The 27,649-nt window shown below is 33.1% G+C and overlaps 1 protein-coding gene across 35 annotated transcripts in view; it reads left to right on the top strand.

Moving 5' to 3' along the window:
• para (sodium voltage-gated channel paralytic) overlaps positions 1-27,649 on the top strand; it is an 873,489-nt gene that overhangs the window by 711,018 nt on the left and 134,822 nt on the right. For all 35 annotated transcript variants that reach the window (XM_069841227.1, XM_069841234.1, XM_069841226.1 and 32 more), the window contains 2 exons: positions 411-510; positions 7,473-7,541. In XM_069841227.1, the coding sequence (XP_069697328.1) occupies positions 411-510; positions 7,473-7,541 (169 nt within the window). The remainder of the gene's footprint in view (positions 1-410; positions 511-7,472; positions 7,542-27,649) is intronic.

Genomic DNA, 27,649 nt, shown 5'->3' with positions numbered 1-27,649 from the left:
ATACTAAAACTATGTATTGTACTAGTAGACTATATTGTAAATCTCGTCTGTATATATTTGATCTAGACTGTGACTATAAATTAAGACTTTATAATAGTATTAAGTTTTTTGACTTGTTCCATATTCTAGCTGTGAAGCAATATATGAATACCATGGAATGTTAATAAATACAATACAATACAATACAATACAATACAATACAATACAATACAATGTGAGAGTGGTGCAGTATATAAGCAGTCACCCAGAAATTGAAACAGTTTACAGTAAAACATTTGGTTATGGAAAAAATGGACATATTGTTATAAGCAAATCTCTGAAATTCTTTGTGGGACTGAGTATTGGAATTAGTTTTTCTTAAATATGGTAACTATGTTTACTTAGAGCTGAGTTCATAAATTTATTTACAGGACGCGTCTGTTGATAGTGATGATGGAGCAGTGAAAGCGAAACACTCCGACAACCCATTCATTGAACAAATGCAACAAACAACTATTGTCGACATGAATGGTAAGTACCTACCGGTACATATGCTTAAGAATTGTTCCAGTTGTAGGTACTTGAGAAAATGTAGGCCTCTACTTTTCATTCTTCTCTTATACATAAGTTCTCTTCCTTCACTCAAGAGAATTCTTCTGAACTGTGTTACTCATTATGGCATTTCCATACTGTCAGCTACTTCTTGAAATATGTTGTCATCTAAAATACCAGTACTGCACTGAAGAAAGGTACTACAGTCCAACACCAAAATGAATGAATTCGGGATCTGAGGTAAGCGGTGTTATCAATACCTGATCTCTTAACAAACTAATGAGAGTAGGTATGTATTGTCCGCGCAACTTATCTAGGCAGCTGGGTCCCCTAGTGCTCTCTCGCGCCCCTAGCTATGTGCTGGCTACCTGACCATCGCTGCAGCAGTTGTACATACAGTAACAAAAACATCATTCGGTTTTATTTGCAGTGCATTCCATTGGATATGGTAGATGAAAGTGTACGGATTCACAAAATAACAAATGTAAATAAATTACATTCTTCTTCGTCTGTGTACAATACAGTATGATCACAACTCCAATTATTACAATATTCGTATCTGGCCATGAGCTACTGACGATAAGCGATACATAAAGTCTTTCAAGTAGAAGCACAGGTCCGTAGTTGTTGGGTTTCCAAAAAACTTCACTTTCACACACAGTCATTATTATCCACAGTCTTCTTCTTCCTCCTCCTCTTTCCTTCATCATCATCATCATCATCATCATCATCATCATCATCATCATCATCATCATCCCTGCTGGTGTCGTCTAAACATATTATAAAGTCCATAAATTATTAGGGAAAACACTTGCAGCAAGTAAAGAGACAGGTTTGGAAATAAATTGCGAAAAGATAAAGTAAATGATTATGTCTCGTGACCAGAACATAGTACGAAATGGAAATATAAAAATTAGAAATTTATCTGTTAAGAGGTGGAACAATTCAAGTATCTTGGAGCAACAATAACAAATATAAATGACACTCGGGAAGAAATTAAACGCAGAATAAATATAGGAAATGCCTGTTATTATTCGGTCATCCAGTCAGCTCTCAAAAAAAGCTGAAAGTCAGAATTTATAAAACAGTTAGTACCGATTGTTTTGTATGGTTGTGAAACTTGGACTCTCACTTTGAGAGAGGAACAGAGGTTAAGGGTGTTTGAGAATAAGGTGCTTAGGAAAATATTTGGGGCTAACGGGGGTGAAGTTACAGGAGAGTAGATAAAGTTACACAACACAGAACTGCACGCATTGTATTCTTCACCTGACATAATTAAATGGATTTGAGGGAGGTGGGATATGATTACTATAGAGACTGGATTAATATTGCTCATGATAGGACCGATGGTGGGCTTATGTGAGGGCGGCAGTGAACCTCCAGTTCCTTAAAAGCTATAAGTAAGTAAGAAAGGCATTTCTCTTTTGCTCTTGATCGCAACAAACAACCACTGATCTTATTATCTGCCTCTCCTTACTGTGTACGCGTATAGCCTTGTTGCATCTCGTATTACTACTGGCCATTGCATAAATATGTCTTCACAAAACGCAAAATTACTGTAAGTACAACGATTACACTAAGCAAGAAAATGTATTTTACCCGCCTCATAGATCGTCCTCCCCTCTCCTGCCCCACTGCCGCTAGAAGCGACCCCTCTACTCCCCGCTCCTCTCTCTTTTAGCTGCCGAGATAAGTTTCGCGGACAGTACCTACATCACCAAGTCATGTGTTTCAGTACCTAAAAGTCTGCACGACGTGGAACTTATATATTTGCGAATTTTAAGATATCAATTAGTCATAAATGCAGCTACATTTTACATACTGCCAAACAAAGGTATTGAACGATGTGTCACTCAGGTTAGTAGAAGAATAGGAATCAGGGAATACAGTCTAATGCTAAAAGAAGTTCGAGAGGGACGATGAAGGCATGTTATACTTACTTACTTACAAATGTCTTTTAAGGAACCTGGAGGTTCATTGTCGCCCTCACATAAGCCCGCCATCGGTCTCTATCCTGAGCAAGATTAATCCAGTCTCTACCATCATATCACACCTCCCTTAAATCTATTTTTATATTATCCTTCCATCTATATCTCGGCCTGCTCAAAGGTCTTTTTTCCCCTCTGGCCTCCCAACTAACACACTATATGCATTTCTGGATTCGTCCATATGTGCTACATGCCCTGCCTATCTCAAATATATGGATTTAATATTCCTAATTATGTCAGGTGAAAAATACAATGCGTGAAGTTCTGTTTTGTGTAACTTTCTCCATTCTCCTGTAACTTCATCTCTCTTATCCCCAAATATTATCTTAAGTACCTTATTCTCAAACACCCTTAGCCTCTGTTCCTCTCTCAAAGTGAGAGTCCAAGTTTCACAACCATACAGAACAACCCGTAATATAACTGTTTTATAAATTCTAACTTTCAGATTTTTTGACAGCAGACTGAATGACAAAAGCTTCTCAACCGAATAATAATAGGCATTTCTCACATTTATTCTGCGTTTAATTTCCTCTCCAGTGTCATTTATATTTGTTACTGTTTGTCCAAGATATTTGAACTTTCCCACCTTTTTAAAGTATAAATTTCCAATTTTTATTTTTCCATTTTGCATTATGTTCTGGTCACGAGACAAAATCATATACTTTGTCTGACTATGTAGTTGGTTTTATGAAACCTCCTATGTGACAGTACAGAGCATAATTTTTTCAGGAGAAGGAAAAGGTAATTAAATATCAATAGGACTACATAAGAATATTAGATAATTCGGTAGAAAACGTTGGTAAATATGACATCATCATGGATCAGTGTAGGGTTATTGATGTTTAAATAATTTTTTCTTCCTGAAAAATGATGCTATGTACTGTCACATAGGAGGTTCCATAAAATCAATGACGGTATGTGAATATCAAAATTGCACAGAGAGTTAAAAATTGTTACTAAAATAATTGCATTTTAAATAAAGATAAATCAGAAGATTAATTTCATATAAATTAGACATTTATATAGGTTATGATATAGTTTTTGATGCAATTCTGAAGTTAATTAAGGCATGAAACACAATGTGTTAAAGATATTGCTCCATATTTTCAGGAGTTCCATTGGCGATCGGACACTATGTTCTTACGTATCAAAAACAATCTCTCGACTTTGCAGGAAGTTATTGTGTATATTTAAACAAATGGGTGTGGCTAACAGCATTGTCTTCTGGAGGGTTTCGCGCTTCTCTCCACTGAGGATCTGGCTCAGGCTTTCAATTCAATTCAATTTAATTTATTTGGCCATTAGACATACAGTTTTAGGCTTCGTCAGAATACATTGAAAAACATATAAATACATTTTAAAACACAAAAAAAAGAAACAGTAAAATTTAAATAACACAATGAAAACATGAAATAATTTGAAACTTTTAAATTAAAGAAAACTAATTAAATTGCAATTAAACTTATTTATTAAAATACAATTTCACACAAATTTGTGTTGGAAAAACTCAGCAACAGAATAAAAAGAATTATTTAATAACCAATTGTAAAATCTAGTTTTGAAGCTATTGATTGGTAATTTATAATATTGACTTGGGAGCTTATTATATAATTTCATCCCCATAATTAAAAAGTTTGTGTTGCTCTTGTGTAATCTACAATATGGAATATTAATTTGTTCACTATTTCTAATTTCATGATCATGTATATTGGCCACTAATGAGTAATAAATTGTCGATATTTTGTCGAGTGTAAAGTACTAGATCATATATATACAAATTTATGATTGTTAAAATCCGTGATTGTCTGAAAAGTGGCCGACAATGTTCCAGATAGTTTGATGTACATAAAATTCTAATGGCTTTCTTTTGTAAAATCAAGACGCTTCCAATTTTGGTTCCATTTCCCCAGAAAATTAGAGCATATCGGATTATCGACTGAAAGAAAAAAAATTAGGCACGTCTTAAATAATTTTGAGAAATGCAAGTCGTTAATTTCTGCAACAAATATAAAACTCTTGATAGCTTTGTGCATATGTACTGTATTCGATGTGCTTATCCCATGTTAAACTGCAGTCTATAAAAAGTCCTAGAAATTTTGTGTAGTTTAGTCTGTTTGGAGTGACTTGAGGTCGTTATGTAGTGAGACCTGCCAGTCATCTATTAGATTTTTTTTGAGAACAAAACACAAGACCGTAGGATTAGCAGGAAATTGTTGTCAGCTTGCTGGTGATGATAATACATCAATATTATTATTTTTTTGCTTACTTTATACTTTATAAAGTATAGCCTACTTGTAGCAAAACAATTATGTTTTGTGAGGGGGATAGAAGTTATCCCTGGCAGGGATGTTAATATGAATTTATGAGAGGGGGACAACTTTTCAACAGGAGAGAAACCCCCCATTAATTCTCATCCTGACTTTCCATCCTGATTAACAACAATATGTTAAATGTTAAACTGTTTACTGTAACATCCCAACATGTTAATGCTAATTTCATTTAACACTTTTTCCACACTGTTAAACATGTTAAACTTCACTTTCCTTGCGTGATCCACTATAAACAGTCTATGAGATTTTATTGTAAGTAGTGTCTTGTTTTCAAACCTTGGACATTGGACTCAGATGATGATTTGGCTTTTGTAATTGCCTCTATTGCTTGTTACAAGGCCTTGAAAAGGAAGAAATGAGAATGTGGATGCTGCAATATCTTAGTAAAAGACACAATGCAGAAGACATTCTAAACGAGCTTAAAGTTGAAGATCAATTTGGATTCAAAAACTTTCTGAGAATGTCAGAACACGATTTTAATAATGTGTAGTGCTGCAAAAAATATTTTCTGTCATATCAGAGGAAAACACACAATTAAGAGCAGCCATTTCACTTCATTTTAAAAAATTACAACGCGATTGATTGACTGTCATAGGAGTTATGACATGATAAATGTTAAAGGAGCGGCTAATATTATGTGATTCTTTCCGAAGTTTTACGAATGTTAATGTTAACATACGTCACCAAATACAACCCTTAGTGACGTCAACATAGCATTAACGTTTAGCATACCACGAGGATGCAAAAACTCTCTATTGTATTTTCGAGAACAGTTAAATAATAATTTCAGTTCTCTAAAACAGTCGGCCTTCTTTGGTTTGTCTCTGTATTATTTTGCAGCCACATCCCACAAACAAGGCTTTTCCTCAGTGCATTAATCAATTTTATTTTAACGGTATTTTCTTTCGTCCACTCCAGTACTTCGAATAAATTACAGCCAACACCAAGAATCATATAAAAATTATCAAGAGGTGCTCCTAGTTACGCGCCACAAAATCGAAAATTAGTTGATATGGGAACTGTACGAACTTTTCCGAATTGTACCGACATTGCACGAGCAAGTGAATTGACTTGACATGTTTTCCATTGCTGCTGGAAAACACGCCAACATGTTAAAAGTGTTAACTTCAACATACTCAGTTAACATGTTAAGTCAATTGAGACTTGAAATGTCCATATACATGTTAAATTCAACATGTTATATTTAAATGTTTTTAAATGTTTAATAGTGGAGACGAGGCTTTATGAACGTGAATGAAGTGTAGCTGTTCGAGTAACAATGTGCCAAGACTTGGTTACATACCAGTGGCGGCTCCTGCATATTTCTTAAGAGGAGGAAAGAAGTTAACAGCACGAAATGACACCTTAAATGAAACATGCTACAAATTAGCATACATGTAAGACCAGGTAGTGTTGGGGTTGGCCTTCCCTTCTGTTCTTGTAAACTGAGTTTCCTAAATTGTCCAAAATATATTATGTTTTCACTTCCATTCATCGTTGAATAATTGCTTAAATTAACAATTACAAGGAAATTCACAACCTCGCAGCATTTTTCGAGCACATACAGCATCACACGTGTTGGAAGAGACCAGCTACTAACTCATAACCAGAACCGTTTTACGGAAATGGAAATGGGAATGGGAAATAATCTGAGGAAAGCGAGAACACTGCACCCACCCACGTGGTCTGTGTTGCCACACGTACATTTTACAAGTTCAGTATCACATGCTTTTGAAGAATGTCAGTTCTTGTAAAGTCATACCATCATTATTGTTCAAAGCTGCCAGTGGCCAATTAATTTTTTATGTTAAAATGATGTAGTTTGGAGTACCTACTTTCAGTTTCAAATATATTTGTACAAAATTGACAACTTGGCTGTTGTCCTGTCTAGTAAACAATGAATAGAAGTGAATTTCAGGGGCCAACTACGTAGAACTACTTCCTCTTTGTTTTAGATAAACCCGACTTTAACTTTCAAATATCCACGAAAGTTTCAAATCGTGAATAGTAGCCTATATAAAGTGCAATGAATAATATTTTTGATTTATAATTAAAAAAAAGTTTACATGGTGTCTTTCATAGCATTGCATTAAAACTGTTTTTGTTGTGTCTCCTAGATGTGTTATAGTCCGGATGAATGCAACATCGTTAGGTGGCAGCAGTAGCGAGCTTGCTGCACGACCAGTCGGTTTCTATTTCCCGCCCATGCACTGATTCAGAAGAGGATCTCCTCCCTCTCTGTTCATTTACTTGCTTTAAAACTCTGCTTCTTTCTCTGGCCACTAGTGCGCTGTTGTCTATGTGTGTTAACTGCAGTAGAGGAGAAATGGAATGCCTTTCCTCCACACAGACAATCTCGCATCTTTCTCACAGTTTTCTACAGCACATGAGCGCGCGTCGTTTAAAACTCGATCAACCGAGTTTTTCTTATAGCTGTGAACTTAAAAATTATCGAATCTTCCTCGAATTTCAAGGCACATATTTTATTTGATATTTACTTTCAAAAGAAGAAAATGTGAGGAGGACGTTCCTCCCTTCCCTCCCCGAGGAACCACCACTGCTACATACCATTCTTACCAATAGTGACAGTGTAATCGCAGCTGAGACTTTGTTCTCTTTCCAGATGTGATGGTGCTGAACGACATCATTGAGCAGGCGGCAGGCCGCCAGAGCAGAGCCAGCGAGCAAGGAGGTAAATACTCTCAGCAAGTTGATAACGTGTGTAGTCGTGGTTGTTTGTGTAAATATCACCTCCCTAACGCCACCACTCTTCTTATGTGTTTCCTTGTAGAACCTCTAGCTCCATTATCAACACTCTTTCTACATGTAAAGTATATTGTATGTGCCATTAGTAGATGCTAGAACCCCAGTTAGGTGGATAAAGAATACCAAACATTGATATGGTAACTTAAATAAAATGAACGAGCATTTGAAATCTTTCTGGTCTTCTAGGCGTTGTTTCATTACTATTTTTGCTTAATCCTTTCCCTTAGTATACAGTCCTAGAAAATTCCAGGTGTTGTGTCAAATGCATTGTATGACAGACAATCCTGTAATTATGAATTCAAAAGATGAATATTTTATAGATATTTCATATATTTACTTTATTCTGAAGTTGTTTTATTTGAAGAATAAACATGTTTAATACTGTAATGAAACAAGTAACACATGGAGAAAGAAGTAATTTGTTTATTAGTTTATTAGCCTGAGTTTCAAATTTATCCAATTGATTTCATCATGAAGTTAAATTCGTTAATATCCGAAAAACTCAGTTTTCATCCATATCAATTGTTTTCTATTCATTTAACTGTTATGGACACAGAATTTAAACCTTCAATCTTCTGAACCTGGAATAGTTTTATTATTAAACAGAAATAAAGTCACAAATAAGCTTGTAAAATAATACGAGTAAATAGTTTTAAGAAACTCTTCACTCAGACATAGATACATAGTAAATAATACAATGAGGTTTTCCTAAATCATATTAAATTATAAAAAAAAAGGTTTTTAAGATATTTGGCTTTTTATAGTATGTCATAGATGTAGAATCATATAACGTTTAGAAGCTATATATCATCTCCAACATAAGGGAAATCAAGGAAAACAGATCTCACGTTTTATAGACCCCATATTTTAGATAACATTATGGAAGGCAAGGAAAAATGTGTCTCAGCTTTTAGATATCATCACTAAGGCAAAGAAAGTGGATCTAATATTTTAGATATGATCAGGGAAGGCAAAGAAAATGGGTCTCATCTTTTAGATGTTATCGGAGAAGGAAAGAAAAATGGGTCTCATGTTTTAGATTTTATCAGAGAAGACAATCAAGGAAAATGTATAATCTTTTAGATACCGGTATCATGAGATAAGATAAAGAAAATTAGTTTCATCTTTTAGATATCATCAGAGAAGGCAAGGACAGTGTATCCCATCTTTCAGGTATCATCAGGGGAAGCAAATAAAATGAATCTTATCTTTTAGATATCAGAGAAGGCAAGGAAAAGGATCTCATACTCTCGTATCTTAGATAGGCCTATCATCAGAGAAGGCGAGAAAAATAGTTTTCATCTTTCAGATATCATTAGAGAAGGCAAAGGAAAGTGTCTTATCTTTTAGATATCATCAGCAAAGACAAAGGAAATATGTGTCGTCTTTTGGATATTATTAGGGAAGGCAAAGAAAATGGGTCTTATCTTTTAGATATCATCAGAGAAGCCAAAAAAATAGGGTTTATCTTTGAGATATATTACCAAAATATTCTCCAGTTCTGATATGTTGCCTTTCTTTGCATTCTCTGATTTTGCTGGTACAAAGCTCCGAAATTTTGCATTTCCACATCTGTGACACAATACAGGAATATAAAAATATGGAACCATGTTAAATATTGGGCATAAACGAAAGAAACAAAATCAACCAATTCTGTTTTCAGTACGATAGTTTTATGTCAAATGCTATTAATACTCTCAAGTTAAAACTAAATCCATATTGTATTTTACTTGAAAGAAAGTGCCAGTAATTGGGGTTTTAAAGAATAGAATCTAAGCGAAATATTTAACATAGGTATGAATTTGTTTTTTAATTAGTGTTAAATTCATTTACAATAAATTAATAGTAAATATTCATGGAATGGTATAGGTAAAATACATTGTGTTTCCCTTAAATTTACTCACAATAAATTAATAGTAAATATTCATGGAATCGCATAGGTAAAATACATTGTGTTTCCCTTAAATTTACTCACAATAAATTAATAGTAAATATTCATGAAATGGTATAGGTAAAATACATTCTGTTTCCCTTAAATTTACTCACAATAAATTAATAGTAAATATTCATGGAATCATATAGGTAAAATACATTCTGTGTCCCTTAAATTTATTCACAATAAATTAATAGTAAATATTCATGGAATGGTATAGGTAAAATACATTCTGTTTCACTTAAATTTATTCTCAATAAATTAATACCGTAGTAAATATTCATGGAATGGTATAGGTAAAATACATTGTTTCCCTTAAATTTACTCACAATAAATTAATAGTAAATATTCATGGAATGGTATAGGTAAAATACATTCTATTTCCCTTAAATTTACTCACAATAAATTAATAGTAAATATTCATGGAATGGTATAGGTAAAATACATTCTATTTCCCTTAAATTTATTCTCAATAAATTAATACCGTAGTAAATATTCATGGAATGGTATAGGTAAAATACATTGTTTCCCTTAAATTTACTCACAATAAATTAATAGTAAATATTCATGGAATGGTATAGGTAAAATACATTCTATTTCCCTTAAATTTACTCACAATAAATTAATAGTAAATATTCATGGAATGGTATAGGTAAAATACATTCTATTTCCCTTAAATTTACTCACAATAAATTAATAGTAAATATTCATGGAATGGTATAGGTAAAATACAGTCTATTTCCCTTAAATTTATTCTCAATAAATTAATACCGTAGTAAATATTCATGGAATGGTATAGGTAAAATACATTGTTTCCCTTAAATTTACTCACAATAAATTAATAGTAAATATTCATGGAATGGTATAGGTAAAATACATTCTGTTTCCCTTAAAAATACTCACAATAAATTAATAGTAAATATTCATGAAATGGTATAGGTAAAATACATTCTATTTACCTTAAATTTATTCACGATAAATTAATAGTAAATATTCATGGAAAGGTATAGGTAAAATACATTCTGTGTCCTTAACAATATAACTGGTAGTTCTCCTCCCTTATATTCATAATAACAGTTCAGAATCCACTCTGTAAGTTTGACCATAACGTTGTCCTGGGTGTCGTATAGCATATTCAGACGTGAACTATTTTACAAAAGAGGATGAAGTACTGTATCAAGTAGAGAGTCCCAGCCCTGTGTCTGTGCCTGATTCATGCTTCTTGTTCCCAAGTACATTAAGTTGTTACAGTCTATTCTTGCAATTCAGTGCTTAATGTTTATTCTGTACTAAGGTTCAGATCCTGACTTAGTGAAGATAGATGTAAATTAAGGATAGAAATGTAATCAAAATTACATGTCATTTTATTTCTGTGATTGGTTGGGAGTATTCCAATGTAGACTTTAATGGCGATATATACCATACATTGAACTTCACATGAATGTAAGAAAAACTCATATATTTTGTGGAAAAAGTGAATTGAAAAGTGAGTTATTTTTCATTCATTATAAACTTCTTTAGGAAAGTTTAGTTATCAGATAAGCTGTCTGTTTCAGAAAGTTTAATTAAGGGGTTGTTAGATGTTCTGAGAGATAGACCTGTAATTAGTCAGTTGTATTGTGTTGAGAAATAATCATTACAAAACAAAGTTCTTGGCATTCTGATGCAGTTGTTTGTTGCATATTTTCTGTGTACATATTGTAATATTCTGTCATGTACTTGAACTTTGCAGTGCATCCTGATTCCTTCTTGGGGAAAGAGATTGGTTACTGATATCTGCTCTGTATGCATGATTCCTTATGTAGCTATCTTACGGTATGCATGTTTGTCCAGCATCCACACCAGTGTGACTCATAATCTATATCACTGAGGTGAAATAATTGTGCTTTACTTTAAAATTGATGCACTTGAAATACAAGCTATTTGCCAATATATTTAGTATGACACAGCTTTTGAATAATACAACCCTTTCTTATTTACCTTAACATATTTTTATTTAAACTATGTATATGTGAACTACATATATATGTACACACCAGTACATTGACATGATAATAATATGGTAATATGATATGAGATGGTATTGTATGGTATATTGCATATCATACATAAAACATTGATGGATCATTTTGTTCCCCTTTATATTCTATTTCTTAATATTATCATTACTAACCGTACCCTTGCGCTGCGCTGCACCTGTTAGAAATAAATATAAACTAATTACATAATTAAAATAGGACATTTGGTCCAGGGAACATTCGTGTTTGATAGAAGGATAAATCGTTTAATATGTTAGTACTTAATTTAAATTGTTTTAAAAAAAATTAAAATGCGATCATTTTGATCCAGAGACCACTCATTTGGTGCAGTGACAATTCCTTTAACATGTTTCTTAATTGTTATTACATGCAACCATAGTTTAATGAAGATTGACATATCATTAAGCTTTAATGTGTATACCTTATATTACTTGCCATATGTTTCCATTGAGTTATGGTAATAACTTAATTTTAACCCTTGTTTTTTACGTCTTCAGTAAATGATGCTTGGCCCACTATGGTTCTGAACCCTTCAAATAACTGAAATAGTGATACAGCATATATAGTGATATGCAATTATATTTCTTTCTATCAAGTTTTCTGTGCATAAGAAGCTATTTTAATCTTACCTGTCCTCAATTCACTCAGAAGTTACAGTAATAACATTATAGCATTATGTCCATCTAGAGAAACTACACTTTCCAATGCTGAAATAATAATTAATTATACATTAGCTTTCGATATTACTTCATACAAACACAGAAACATTCACTGTAGGCTATGTTTAATAGCTTTCGATTGTTGTTGTCCAAGGCCCCTTATAGACGACGTCATTTGTTTCTATTTCATTGCATGCCAATAGGTGGCATCGTTATTTTAATTTTAAAACTTATTTATCTCATTAAATATCAGTCCTATCAAAATTTTGCCTAGAATAAAACTTATCGGAAATCATTTTTAAAGAAACTGTTGTTATGTAACATTTTCCACGAAATTCAATAAGAAGGGAGATATTTCGATTTATTTAATTCAAGCCCCCTTATAGCCCCCCTTTTAAATAAAGTATTTTGAATGTCATATAGCTTAAAATCTAAGTTACAACGAACTTAATTTATATTCCAATTTTCATATAAATCAGTTCAGCCATTATCACGTGAAAAGGTAACAAACATCCAGACAGACAGACATACAAACAAAAATTTCAAAAAAGCGATTTTCGGTATCAGGATGGTTAATTATACATGTTAGGACCAATTATTTTTGGAAAAGCTAAAATAACCAGAAAAATTTCGGCTACAGATTTATTATTAGTATAGATAGATATAGATATTATCGTAAATAAATAAGTAATTTTTCTCAGTTCTTTCGAAAACGAAAATCCAGTACTAGAAGTAGGCAATACTATTTGTGAACCATCAACAGCTTGCACCAAGAAGTTGTAACAACACTTTACAATGTAATCATATTCGTAATATGTCTTCATATTCACTTCCAACACATTAATAGTAGAACTGTCAACATGGAGTGGTGCTTTAAGTGAGGGAAAGTAATGGTGATTTTCCATTGGAATAATCGACTATTTGAATTGCTCTTGATGACTGGTACCGGTAACTCAAGTTGAATTTTGTAAATTCTGCAGTAGAAGTTTTCTCTTCCATTGAACATACATTGTAGAGAGTTAAAAGATTTTCTCAAATATTGCTATATCATTTACAAAATATGGAATGCACAAACATCCAAACAACTGTTTAATAATTGTGGCCAGTTGTTCGTAGTAAATGTAAGTTAAGTTCAATGACAATCCAGTCCTATAATACAATTTAGTTATTGAAATGTTTATCACAAAACCAGGAACAATTAATGTGTGAAGTTTAAAATTTATGTTATGTATACATGTTTGTTTGTTGTACCAATAGAAGACAAGATAGGGAACTAGCACGTTTCATGTGTTCGCGTTTCTGTTAATTTCGTCATTGCATTTTTGTCACAGGCACCACAGGCAGGAAAACTTGAAATTTTTGTGACACACCACACAACTCGAACACATTAGTTGCGTCATAGGAATCTTCCACATCAAATCGAACAAAAGTAATCTTTGTTTCATGTTTATTTATTTTTTGATAGCATTTATTATTCAACAACTTTCAAAATTTGAAGCTTGCCATCAGTTTGCATATACAGTACATACAATATTATATTTACATGTATTGGAAAATATGGAATAGTATCAAAACTTATAAAATTGTTACAGCCAAACTTTACTCAAAGTCGTCTGTTTTGACGTGGAATGTCTAGTTAGTTGGCTTGTTGTAATATTCACATATTTGTGTGAACCTACATGTAGATTCTTGATTTTTCTGTCTACATTTTTATCAGTGCTACATGTAGAAGTAGCAGAAGCAAAATATCAGCTTTTGCATCAACTGGCTAAGCACCGCTTTTTTAAAAATTGAGATTTCGATGTCACTTGTCACACTGAAGGATAAACCAAATGTAGCACACCTTTGGCGCCTTTCCTTTAAATATAACCTTATTATAAAAAAAAATGTAAGTCCATTGCTCGAATCTGAGATTCCAAGTTTAGCATAAAATGGCTATGAGTATAAATCTGTATAAATACTGAACGTAGTTAATGCATCTCTGACATAGGCCTACTTTCAATATTAGGCATTGTGGAGTTCATCACTTGGATGAGGTCATCTCTAAGATTGTCAATCCAGTGTTAGTTTTATGTTTTATTTATTCATTTGTTGTTGAACATAACAGGCGAAGCCCAATTACAATGTTCACGACTAACAAATTATTATTAATTTATAAAACATAAAGAAGGAAAAGGAAACATACACTTATTAAAAACTGAAGCAAAATAGAAATAAGAGAAAGAAAAAAAGAGAAATTGAAATAAGGTGTGAAAGTAGCTTCAAATTAACTAACAACATTCTGTAAAATATGATAACAAATAATTCTGTATCTAGTGAAATTCATATTGAAAATATCAACATTCGGATGAGGATGTAATTTATTGTATAACTGTAACATTTGGAAAACTGGGGAATTTTTGTGGGATTCAGTATTTGTCTTTGGTATGTAAAATAAATTTCGAAATTTCGTTTTAAGCGTAGGTGCATATAATGTTATATAATAAAATAAACCAACACAGTCCAACTTATTGCTAATAAATTTATAAAGAAAGTTTAAAGATTGACAATTTTGTCTGATTTGCAAACTAGTAAAATGGAAATGTTGAAGCATTGTAGCACAACTCTCATAGGTAGGATAATCATTATAAAGTCTGTAATATAACCATTTTAGAAATTTATTTTGAATTTTTTCTAGTAACAGAATGTATTTGTTAGTAACTGGGTTCCAGATAACAGGAGCATACTCTAATTTAGATCGAACAATGGAATTATACAAAATTATTATAGTTTTGACTTTAAATTTACAAGAATTTCTCATAACAAAACCTAAACTTTTATAGGATAAATTTATAATATTATTAATATGACTATAAAATGTAAAATTACTCCTAAATAATATACCTAAATCTTTATGTTCATTTTCTGCTGATAAAACTTTTGCCTCTATTTTATATGAAAATTTAATTGTATTTTTCAATCTAGAAAAGGTCATACATATACACTTATTAATATTAAATAACAATTTATTATTAATACTCCAAATATGTAAGTTTGTAATATCTGTTTGAAGTAGCTTACAATCTGATATAGTTTTGATTTCTTTATACAATTTAATATCTTCAGCAAATAATAAAATTTTAGAATGTTGTACACAATTCACAATATCATTAACAAACATTAAAAACAATAATGGAATAATGTAGTCACTGGAGTAGAAATTTCTAAACTAATAATGACAAGCATAGCACAAAAAATTATAGACATGTTAATTAACAATCGATTGATGCGTAACTATAATGCGATCTTGACTAAGTGCAGTGTTGGAATATTGTCCGTAATAGTGTATAACTCATTTTTATGCATATAGTATGAATCAGTACATTAAACATTATATGTGTAGTTCTCAAGTCTGCAAGAGTTAAATATATGTCTCCAGAATTTAAAATGTTTCAAAATCTTCTAACGCGTTTTTCTCAAAACTAACAGAATGTCGCATAGCCTGTTGATGCATAATGCCATCCAAATAAGAAGATTATTGTCTAAAAATAAGATTACATTGCATATTTATTTAATATCTATAAAAGATATTTCCTTTATACTTCATGAAGCCGCTAGGGAGCTAGGGGGCATGGAGGTAGAGCTTCATACTTTCTTGACCTTGATACTGAAATCAGATGGCATGGTTGACACAATGCTCTGACCACCTTTTTGCTCCTGGAAGAACCCGGTAGCCAATTTGATAGGAGGCTGAGTGAATGTTGGGGTTGTACTGGAAGTTTTGATACGAGAAAATCTCATCACCAATCGGGATTGAACCTTCCAGTCCAAGCTTCCTAGTCTCCATTTATTTAATAAAATATGTTTATTTATTTTTGTATTGAAACTGAAATTATGCATCAAATTACAGTTTCAAGGTCTGCATGTTCAAACTAAGCATTAAACTATGAACTTTTAAGAGTGGTAAAATTCTTTAACATGACCTAGGAAAGTAAATCTGGAGATTTCATGTAGTAGATTTTCATTAAAAGAATTCATGCCTCTAACAGAAAGGGGAAGAAAAGTCAAAGATTACCTACTGTTTTTTGTTGATGTAAGAAATTTACCCATTCACTATCATCCTTTCATCAGGAAATGAAATTTTCGTACATTCAGCCCAATGATAAGCTGAATATGAGTGGTTTTGAGGGGAACACTTGATTTCCCAAGTTAATTTTGACTTTTAATTTATTTTACAAGTTAACATTAATAGTACAATATTTCAGCCTCTCATTACAATTGAGTATCAATTTAAATAACATTTTTATGATTGAGTGTTCCTTTCCTTTTTGGGGCTACATTAATGACATTAATTTAATAAAAAAATGAGAAATGAATACCGGTATCAGTGAATCAATTGATCAAATGTTCATAAAGGAAGGAGAAGTAACTAAAAGGTACTGGTATGTTAGTGTGCATCTTTGTAAGATTATCCAGGGCTGTGAGAAAGAATCTATGTGAGCTCCAAACCAGTAGGCCATTTGTCACATTCCAATTGTCGCTGTTCCTTTGAATGAACCTTGAGAAATTTTGTAGCGAAAAGGCCGAAAATGTACGTAACTAATAGATATCACATAAGGGGGAGAGATGTCACAGACCACCATCCGAAACATGATTTAATAGCAGCAAGATAGAGTCTCCTAAGATGTTAGCCAGGACGAGAAATGTATACACTTATAGCAAACATTTGTACATATTTAGTTCAAATATATTGATAATTTCAAGTAAAATGTTCCATATGCCATTATTTAAAATTAGAAAGCATGAAACCTTCAGTTTCATCCATATTATTCCTTGAATTTTATTTATATTATAACATTGATTTCAGTAATATTGCGAATGTTTGAATTGGAGACAAAGATATGTGCCTAAGTCAATTTTTCAGCAAAGAATAAGATAGATTTGAGTTGCATTGGTCCTGTTCTGTGGTTTCGATTAGTGTTGTCTGTAGTTTGCTTGCTTTCTTGTTTGCTTTGTAAATCCTTTTACAATGCACGTATGTCACCATACGACCCTCCCCTTACTTCCTGAGCAGAAGTAAAATTAATAGATATCTCGGTTACAGTGTTATATGTGTAAATTTTTGGCACCAGTGGTTCTTGTATGTGCAGATCTAGTCTACTTCACTGACTTCACTTCACTTAACATGAATGTGTTGTGATGTGTTAAAAGTAGTCGAAGCCAAATTAATTCTATGCTTCTTCATATTGAATTTACAATGTTGAGTTACTGAGGCTTTAGAAAAAAAAAAAAAAACTAATGAAATCAATTACATAGAACTGCAGTATAATTTTTGGAAAGTTGTGTCTGCAACATAGTTTTATGGAAAATGATTTGTACATTCACATTATTTCTCTAAATTAACAGAAGAGATATTTAGTTTAAAGACTACAAAACTGAACACCAATAATATTAAAATGAAATGGCTCATGTATTATGACCATCCCATAGTAGTCTTTCCATTGTAAATCAATTGAAACGGTGCTTTAGATACAGTAAAGTAGTTCTTGTGGCTATCAAATGTCCTCAGTTATGATGTAGGCTAAGTTTATGTTATTCGAATTCTGCTTTTCAAATATTCATCCAGTGTCATTTCAAGGAAGTGCTTGTTTTGGAGTATACGTTTAAGATCACCACATTTTGAAGCTTTAACTGACTTGGTGGGGACATCAGATAATTTGCATTTATTTTTTCTTTATTTTTCTCTGATTTTTAACTCGGTATGAATATGGAAGAGATACTGTTGATACAGTTGTATGAGATAATAGAGGACGTTTTCGGAGTTGTATCCCTGAACCAAAATTCGACATTATGTTATGAATAGGGACTGGATTTTTATGTAATTACATGTTATATTCCTTTCAACCTAATTGTATATAAATAACAAATCTTTGCGTATCTTGTAATTACCATTAATATATTAAAATTTGATACATATTTTTACATATTTACCCCACATTACATATTATGGCTTGGTATTACATAAATCTACATATTTAGGGAGTTTATTCATTTTTACTTCTCTAAAAGGAAAAAAAAAAAAAAAACTTCTGTTGGGGAAGTTTACAATTTGAAATACACAGATTTAAAAAGCCTTTTTACCTACCCAAGAAAGGATGTATTTCGGGACGAAACAAAACATCCTTAATTCCAGGAAGTAATAGAGGCACTCACCCCATACTACCCACTGTAAATATGAGTGAACAAAAGGCAACCTTTCTCACATGATACAACTACCTTGTATTGTAAAAATCACTCAGAAAGCAGCGTTGCCTTCATGCGGTGGAGTGGGACGAGGATGACATGATTTGTCTCGAACTATAATTGTTCTGCATACGTCTTAACAAGCCGTTCCGATGCAATTTGCAACCTTATTCACCCTCTTCCTAATCTTTCCATGGAAAACCCGTGTCAAGTCTGACATGAGCCGCAATAAAGTACCCGACTTTTGAAAAGAAGCTGGAATAAAGGAACAAACTGGAAAGATGTTGAAAGATTAAAATAAATAGCTTTTCAGGTTATTGCTTGACCTCTTTACTTTAAATTTAGTAAATCTATACGGAAATGGGATTTTTCGAGCAATTAGAAAGTATGGTTCTCGACTGGAATAATCCTACTCTTCTGAATGAGACAGGAATGTCACTTTTCAAACAACAGTTTGTAAATGCGTATAGTTTGAGATTTTAGTAGGTACTTTGTTTCTTACAGGGAGCAACTAAAATGCATGTCCCACATCTCCTCTTATTTTCTCCTAATCCAGTAAATCGAAACAGTGCTTGCAGTACTGTTGTGTCATTCATTTCACTCAGTTTTCTAGTTTTAGTACTTACAGTATAAAGTGCAAGTGAGTTTATCTACTGCTTTTAACTAACTAAAATGGCCACTTTATCTTCAACCCTAACGACAAAAATAAAATCATGGATTGCGATGGATGAAGCTTTCACTACAGATGGAAAAATAGTAATGTGTCAAGTGTGCAGTAAAAGAGTCGGGTGCTCTATGAAATCACAACTGGAGAGTCTTACCTATCCTATACCTGCCAGATATTGATATTAAATATTTTCATGATTTAACATAGGTATTTTGGTACATATTTAGCTTATTTTTCTTACATAAATATGTATATATTTCACACCTTGATATTACATAAAAATCCTGTCCCTAATTATGAAATTCATTTCTTATTTTGTTACTGACATCAAAATTTCATTTACTTCGATTGCAATAATTGGGAGGAAAAAATTGTTCTGGGCCGGGTATCGAACTCGGGACCTTTGATTAAACATACCAGATTACAGATTTGCAGATCATCTAATAGTTCCTCACCAAAGAGATCAGTAGCTTAGTTAATACTCTGATAGATCTTACCAAAGGAACCAGTAGCTTAGTTAATAATCTGATAGGTCCTTGCCAAAGACACCAGTAGCTTAGTTAATCATTTAATATAGGCTTGCAGAACTGGGGAAGAGAGGAGTTGAAACATGAGGGAGTTCATTCCCCTGTCCACAAGACTGGAGCCTTCAGTGACGTTCTGTGACGTTTGGAAAGCACACTGAATACATCTCTCTACTCCCCCTACCCTACAAAGACGCGAGGGTTGAAGGGAAGGGGTGAATTACGTATTCCAGCTTCTGACGTCTGCCTCAATTGGAATACAGTTTTGCATCCCTGATTTAATAGTCCTTACCAAAGAGACCAGTAGCATTTGCTAATAATGTGATGAGTCCTCATCAAAGACACCAATAGATTAGTTGGTCATCTAATGGATTCTCACCAAAGAGACCAGTAGCTTAGTTAGTCATGTAATACTGTAGGTCCTCACCAAAGAGGCCAGTAGCTTCGCTAATAAGATCCTCATCAAAAGGACTAGTACCTTAGTTAATCATCTAATAGGTCCTCACCACAGAGACGAATAGCTTAGTTAATCATCTAACAGATCCTCACCAAACAGACCAGTAACTTTGCTAATAATGTGATAGGTCCTCGTCAAAGAGACCAGTCATCTAATAGGTGTTGCGGGTTCGATCCCGGGCCAGGTCGATGGCATTTAAGTGTGCTTAAATACGACAGGCTCATATCAGTAGATTTACTGGCATGTAAAAGAACTCCTGTGGGACAAAATTCCGGCACATCCGGCGACGCTGATATAACCTCTGCAGTTGCGAGCGTCGTTAAATAAAACATAACATTTTTCTAATAGGTCTTACCAAAAGAGACCAGTAGTTTAGTTAATCATCTAGTAGGCCCTTACCAAAGAGATCAGAAACTCAGTTAAGCATCTGATCAGTCCTCACCAAAAAAGACCAGAAGCTGAGTTAATCATCTGATTACTTGTTAGCGGAAAGATTAGTATTCGATTTCTAGAAATTTCTCTGAAATTCATAGTGTTCAAAGAGTCTGTGGCAAATTTTTTCAAAGTTCTTCTTCCCTCCTGATATTTCCATTTAATATTTACTCCATCATCGCTGAAGAGTAGTAGTAGTAACCACGTGATCATGTTTATCATCATTATCATCTCTATAATTACCATTGTTACCATCATTCTTATCTTTATCATCATCCTCGTGCTTCTCCTCCTCCGTCATCATCATCATCATTATCATCATTACTGTTCCTGAAGAACAATAACGCAACTGCAAAATTAGGATGAAACACCTATACATTTTAGACAAATATATGTTCAATTTATTTTGAATTATTTTATTCCTTAGCTTTCTAATTCTATTAACAACCTTTCAATGTCAAGGACTTCATTATGGATTTGTCATTGTTAAAACCTAACCTAACATTTAAGGTTAATTCTCTCTTTCTTTCAATAAATTTACTTTTATTTTCAGTAGGTAGAAATGATGTGAAGAAATAATAATGTATGACAGTAGTTTACATCTTTTAACATTGATATCTGAAATGGTGCAATTGATATTCTTTCATTCAAGATTTATTCAACAAATATCTTGTTGGGAAGAATATACAACATTCTCATTTATGTAATAGAAGTCAATTTGCTTATTAGGTTTTACAGAAGTTGGTTTAACTGTTTAAAACTTATAGAAAAAAAGTAAAACATACACATTCATACAAAAAAAGTGGTGATCTCATACGGCATCTCCTTTCTTTAGTACTGGAGCAGGATTTCTGACATTATTAGTTTATTTAAAATAATAGATAGTTACAGTTGAAATGAGTTCATGCTGCAAGAACACTCCTGCACCAAGAGAATATATTGTAGTTTTCACGCTACCTCTGAAATCTATTAGTCACACAACATGAACGTAGAAAGGAAAACTTAGGGGACATTTGACTGCTAGAAGTTCCAACGCAGAGGAAAACTTTTACAGGTCTGACGGCTCTGCTGTGGTATACGTGACCTTGGATTTCTCTTTCAGGGTTAGATGTGGAGTGAGACGAGAGATCCTGAACCAGTAGGCGTGGTTGTTGTTTTGTTTCTTTTATCAAGTTTTCCTCTGCTTGTGGAAACAGTTTAGATGTAATCGGTGTTGTACACGCAGTATGGCTGGTCATACACTCAACATTTCTGGCAACTTTAAATATTGATCTGCAACATTTCAGTTACTCGAGTCACAATTAAAAAAAAAAATGAACATGTTGCAGAACTGTTCAAACAAGACAGCTGTATTATACATCATGTTCAAAATTAAATCACATAATTATACACACCTGTAACTAACATTCGTCATTCCTCAAAGCAATTGAAGAATGAGAAATATGGTACCTATATTAAGATGGTATCGTTATCTTTTGCTAATATAAATTCAGTAAAATTGAATATTTAATCTCTACATATCCTGAATTAATTTTCTGCGGAAATAAAATTTGATAATAATGATTAAACAATACTTCTAGGTTAATAAACAATTTTTAGACAAAAAACTTATATTGTTAAGGGTACTGGTAATTTTATTACATTTTTAATTTGAAGGTGCAATTTGCGCAGGGGATATTGGTTTTCCCTGATGTCTTTTACTGGTATCTTGTTCAATTTGAATATTTTTGTGCTTTATTCACTATTTCATTGATAATGAGCGTGTTAAGAAACCTGCTATTGTATCATTTTAAGTTATTTTTTCATTAATAATTCTTTATGTAAAGAAATAATAATACATTTTACAATTCAAGGCATAAAAAAATTCACAGGAAAGTTTCGCATTTATACTTCAAAGGATATGAACAAAATAAAGAATAAAGCATTTAAAATATAATCATCCTTAACAATAAAAGATTTTTTGGATTCTAAAAATTTTTTATTAATCTAAAAGTATTGTCTAATCACTGTACCAAATTCCACTACAAAATTAATTCAGAATATGTAAAAATTAAATATTGAATTTTACAAGATTTATGGTACTAACGAAAGGTATACAAACCCTCTTAAAAAACTACCAGTAGTTATGAAATATAAATGCAATGAATGTTTTTTATTTATTTGTCTCAGGCAAAAGCGTTTCTGAAAGCTCTTCTGCACGAACAAGGCCATGTTGTTATTATAGAAAGATACATTCTCAAGGATAGCAGCAGTTTTATGTTTCCGAGAAAGAGATAGTATTCTGCTGTCACAGTGATGTTCATGTTATATCCTGGTGCTGTTTATCCTTAACAGCAATGAATAATATTACTTATACTGACCTGATACTCCCTTCTCATCACTTTCTTCAATTTGGTTTTTTATATTGCTGAATATTTATTTAAAAAAACACCGATTATAGTCAGAATGACTGACTGCCTTGTTATTTTCTGGTTTTCGGTTTTGTTTATCCCCAAATACATTTCATTTTGCAAGATTTCTGCCAAGGGCATCTACTGCGAAAGGTACAGTCTGTAATGGGATTACATTGTTTGCAAGACAATTATCTGCTTCAAATGAACTGATAAGTTATTTTTATTAAATAAATTTTGTGTTCTGCAACATGAAATAGCCGATGACATTTACTGTTCCCAATATTTATGGTTACTACACAAGAGTAGGCCTACCGATAGCACTTTTACTCTATGATTCGAAAATCTTAAAGTTACTGTTTGTTGTACAAATTATCCTTTTCGTAAATATTACTGAATTGTATTATTTCTCACAAGGAAACCTTTCTTAAGATCAGTCACGAAACTTCTTTTGAAAATTTCTATACACATTATCATCATCCTTTCCAGTATTAGGACACGAGGTCGGATAAATCGTAAGACACCGAGCGCCAGTAGGGGAAGTTATCCCCACCCTCGCTGCTCGGCATCTCACTCACCTGCTCTCTCTCTCTCTCTACTGTCTCTCTCTACTGTCTGCCCCACTTCGGTGGATCACTGCCTACTGCGTCGCACGTATTTCATATTTTACAACACAACACAACACAATACAACCAAATTAATGTGCATTAGACAACGTTTGGATCTCGAACTAACATATACCACAGCCTCATTTACTGTAATCAGAACCCACCACGTGATGGCTCATCACGACACGTGGTTCCATCTGTACTCGAAGCTGGACACAGACAAAATGAAGCTCTACCAGTGCGCGTTAACACTTATGCCACCCCCACAGTCAACCCCTACCATGCTGAATTCACAAGCCCGCCACTTTCTACCCACGCTATTCGGTCATTGTCCCCCGCGCCACATTGCATCAGTTCCCTTGAACATAAATAGATTAATTTTCCCTTCTACCACCAACTCGCCTCGGTAGCCGAGAGGTCTAAAGCGTGACCAAAAAGCGTGCATGCGTTTCGTTAGGAACATTCACGGATCGAATCCTACCCTCTGCAAAGTCATAAGAAAAAAAAAGAGAGAAACATCAAGCAAGGAAGAGAGAAGAAGAGGCTGGAGAGAGAGAGGAGAGACAGAGGGAGACAGGACGAAGTTCCTCTTTTGCTTCGTAGATGCCACATTCACTCTTTTTGTTCCACTTTCCTCCACTAGATGTCACCCCCACCCTAAACCCCTATTTCGACTCTTTCCCGCTAGAGTGTGTGTGAGCTTGTAGGGGAAAAGTGGAAAGGGGTCGTGGGCGGACCTTAGCGTTTGCTGTTTTACAATTTGCCCCACAAGGTCTGTTGGGGTCTTATATTTTCTACAGATAAATAATATAAAGAAAAGTCACATAGGCCTACAGAAATGTAGCTACTGTAAACTGTAAAACACTTACAAAAATGATCTGCAATATAGTACCATACAATGTTCCAACCCATTAATATCTGAATAACCTTTCATCTTGTCAGTAACGAGGACAAGGCAGTTGTGTCACACCTTACACTACAGTGGTAGGTAACTTATGAATAGCAATCTAGCTAGATCACTATCTGCTATGAACTGTATATTGTGCTATTCTTGAACACTTGCTATAAGTTCCCTACCTGCAGATTACCAGTAAGGGAAGGTGATGGATCATGGAAAGCCATATGAAGCATATTGGTATGTGTTACAACACCCTTAACAAAAATGCAATTTAAATTAAGATTTGAACCCATATTTGGAAGCAGTTTTTGTATTTTACAGACTTTCGTGCTGACGGCTATTTTTTCTGTAATCTTCTCTTGATATTAGGCCTATCTACCCACATTTGATTCTTTAAGGAGAATTTTGATTTGATGATATTAGAATATTCCCGTCACTTCTTCTTAATATCAGACTTGATCAAGTTTGTGTAAAGTTTGTTTCAATTACAGCCCTGTTCACTTATAACATGATTATATGAAGTCATTATTCATTTCTTCTTAAACATCAATATACAGTATTGTAAGCCAATTAATTATTTAACATTTTTTCACTAAAAACTTGAAATATGAGAAAGACTGCAGTGCTATTTCAGTGAAATGAATTCACATTTCAATAATTCACTAATGAGAAATTATACTGGTACATATTTCTGAGTCTCTAAACACACACCTTCATCTCAAACAGCAGAAATAACTAAAATGCTCTCTCAATTAATATCACTCAATAAAAGAATTGTATTCCAATGGATACTATCCCATTGTGGAATCCTGGGAAACGAGAATGTGGATGCTTTAGCCAGGGGCGTATTTTGCGGGCTACCGGGGCTACCGACGGTAGCCCAAGGAAATTACAAAAGAAATAGTTTATAGTATAACATAATGTAATAATTTTGTATTATTAGTTTTACCATAGTAATTAAAATTAAAGTAATTGTTAGATATGTTTTGTGTAATAATAGGGTCAGCGGTAGCCCAAACCCTTTAACCAGTGTACGCCACTGGCTTTAGCAAAGAAGGGCAGCACTGCTACTTACAGACCTGTTACTAAATCTACGTATTACTCTGTGAAAAGATTTATTAAATCTACATACTTAGACTTCAACAAACAAAATTTGATAACACAATCTCAAGAGAAAAAATGGAACTCTCTGCATCATAATCCACAGTTAATTCCCGATTTACCACGAAAATCGTCTGTAGCTGCATTTAGATTGGCAACAGGCCATGATTGTTTGACCAAACACCTGCATAGAATTGGAATATATCAGTCCCCTAACTGCCCATTGTGCAACTCAAACCAAGAAATGGACTCGGAACACCTCAAAATCTTTGCTTCATTGGCTGACCATGACAATATCTTTGAAAAATATTGGAATGCAAGAGGTCAAATGACTTTATTGTCAAACGCCTAGCATTAGAAAACAACAACATATTTCTGAGGATTCATTTCTAAACAAATACGTATTAAGCACATAATTCTTAATGGAGTAGGTTAAATGTTATTATATTACAATACTAGTAGCAATATCTTCAATAACTATTCTAGTACTGGTACATTTAAATTATAATTCATACATTATTTAACTATATGAAAGATATATATTTATTTCCCTCTTCCCCACATTGTACAATGTTGATTATTTACTCATGTAACCTATCAGATATTGGTCATCGTTCTTGGTGCAGGTGAACTTTTCAGGCCAGGGCACTGCTCGAGATGTACGGTAGCTCATATGTTCCCTTGTATCTGCTTGAATGAATCCATGTTGTGTTCTGTAATTCCTGTTATGATTGCTATATGTTTTCCAGTATTTGTCTCCTGATAAATTTTCACGTACCATATTGCATACTTGTTTTTTTCTTCGATAATTTTCTGAAATGGTTTCATTCTTGTGACAAGCAGCAAAGTATCAGCTATATTATATACATCACTTTTAGTTCACCGATTATGAGCCTCAGAACCTGAGCTACAGTTTTGAGTTCTATTGAACATATTATCTCTTATAGTAATGGTTGTAGTATAGCATACCTGGGAGGATATTCTTCTGACACATTAAAGAGAAGTGTTGTGTAAGCATATTCACTTACTGCTTACTACGTACTACTCAACCCATATTAGTTTGCATAATATCGAGTTCTCTTGCTAGATTGAATTGCATGTTATCTAATACATCCTTAATGCAGTGACAACGTTGTTACTTGTTGATTTATAGATCTCTGCAACTTTTTTTTACTTATCTGTGCTATACCTTCATCTGTTTCAAGATGTTACTTGAGTCTGCTGCTAATCATCCTTTCCATAGTCTTTACTACATATTAATGCGATTGGATATTTTCAGAATCTTTTATCTTTTCTTAGAATTGGCACAACTATTGCTTTCTTTCATCATAAAGAACCATTTCCTGATTCCAGAGGCTCCTGTGCCACTTGAGGACTGAATTTTGTTATTTCCATTTCTAGGTGTTTGACGAATTCTGTGTGAATTTTGTTTTATCAATTGATTGTTTATTGTGAAATTGGGTGTTAAAATTGTGCGTGGACTTAAATGCGTTGTATAACATAATTGCTTCTAAAGACTGCAGATGTCTTTTGATGTTTTTTTTTTTTTTTTTTTTTTTTTTTTTTACATATGAGCTATTCCATCTCAAATCGACCGAAATATAGAGAAAATTGACCTTACAATTTCTAAATACAATAAAACTTTTTTTGTACGTAGAGAACTTTGATACAATGCTTTGTGCAAAGTTAGAGGCATCAGAACTTCATAGTGTTTAAATTTAAAATATTTAAATTTATCGTATTTTCATAAAATTAGCAACTTTAAACTGTTGTAGCTCCGAAACTCTTTCACCCAATGATCAAAATCATGGTTTATTTTGATGCTGAGAAATTGAAGTTTATATTGACATATAAACAGATTTTCTTACTTTTTTGTGGAAATGGAGAAATTTAGATTTTTCCTCATTAAGACGCCTTTGCCAAGGAAAAAATATTTAAAAAATATATAGTTAGATTCTGCATTGAAAGTACAAATAAACACATATTTTTTTTCTGATGGCACGTTGATAAGAAAGTATTGAAAATATAAAATAAAGAAAATAAATAGTATGCGTGTGAACTAACCAGCTGACTGTGAGGCGGGAGCTAGCCGAGTCAAGCAAGG

This window comes from Periplaneta americana, chromosome 12 (genome assembly GCF_040183065.1).
Source record: "Periplaneta americana isolate PAMFEO1 chromosome 12, P.americana_PAMFEO1_priV1, whole genome shotgun sequence".
Classification (NCBI taxonomy): Eukaryota; Metazoa; Arthropoda; class Insecta; order Blattodea; family Blattidae; genus Periplaneta; species Periplaneta americana.
Note: the sequence above shows the minus strand (reverse complement) of the source record. Positions and strands in the feature narration are given on the sequence as shown.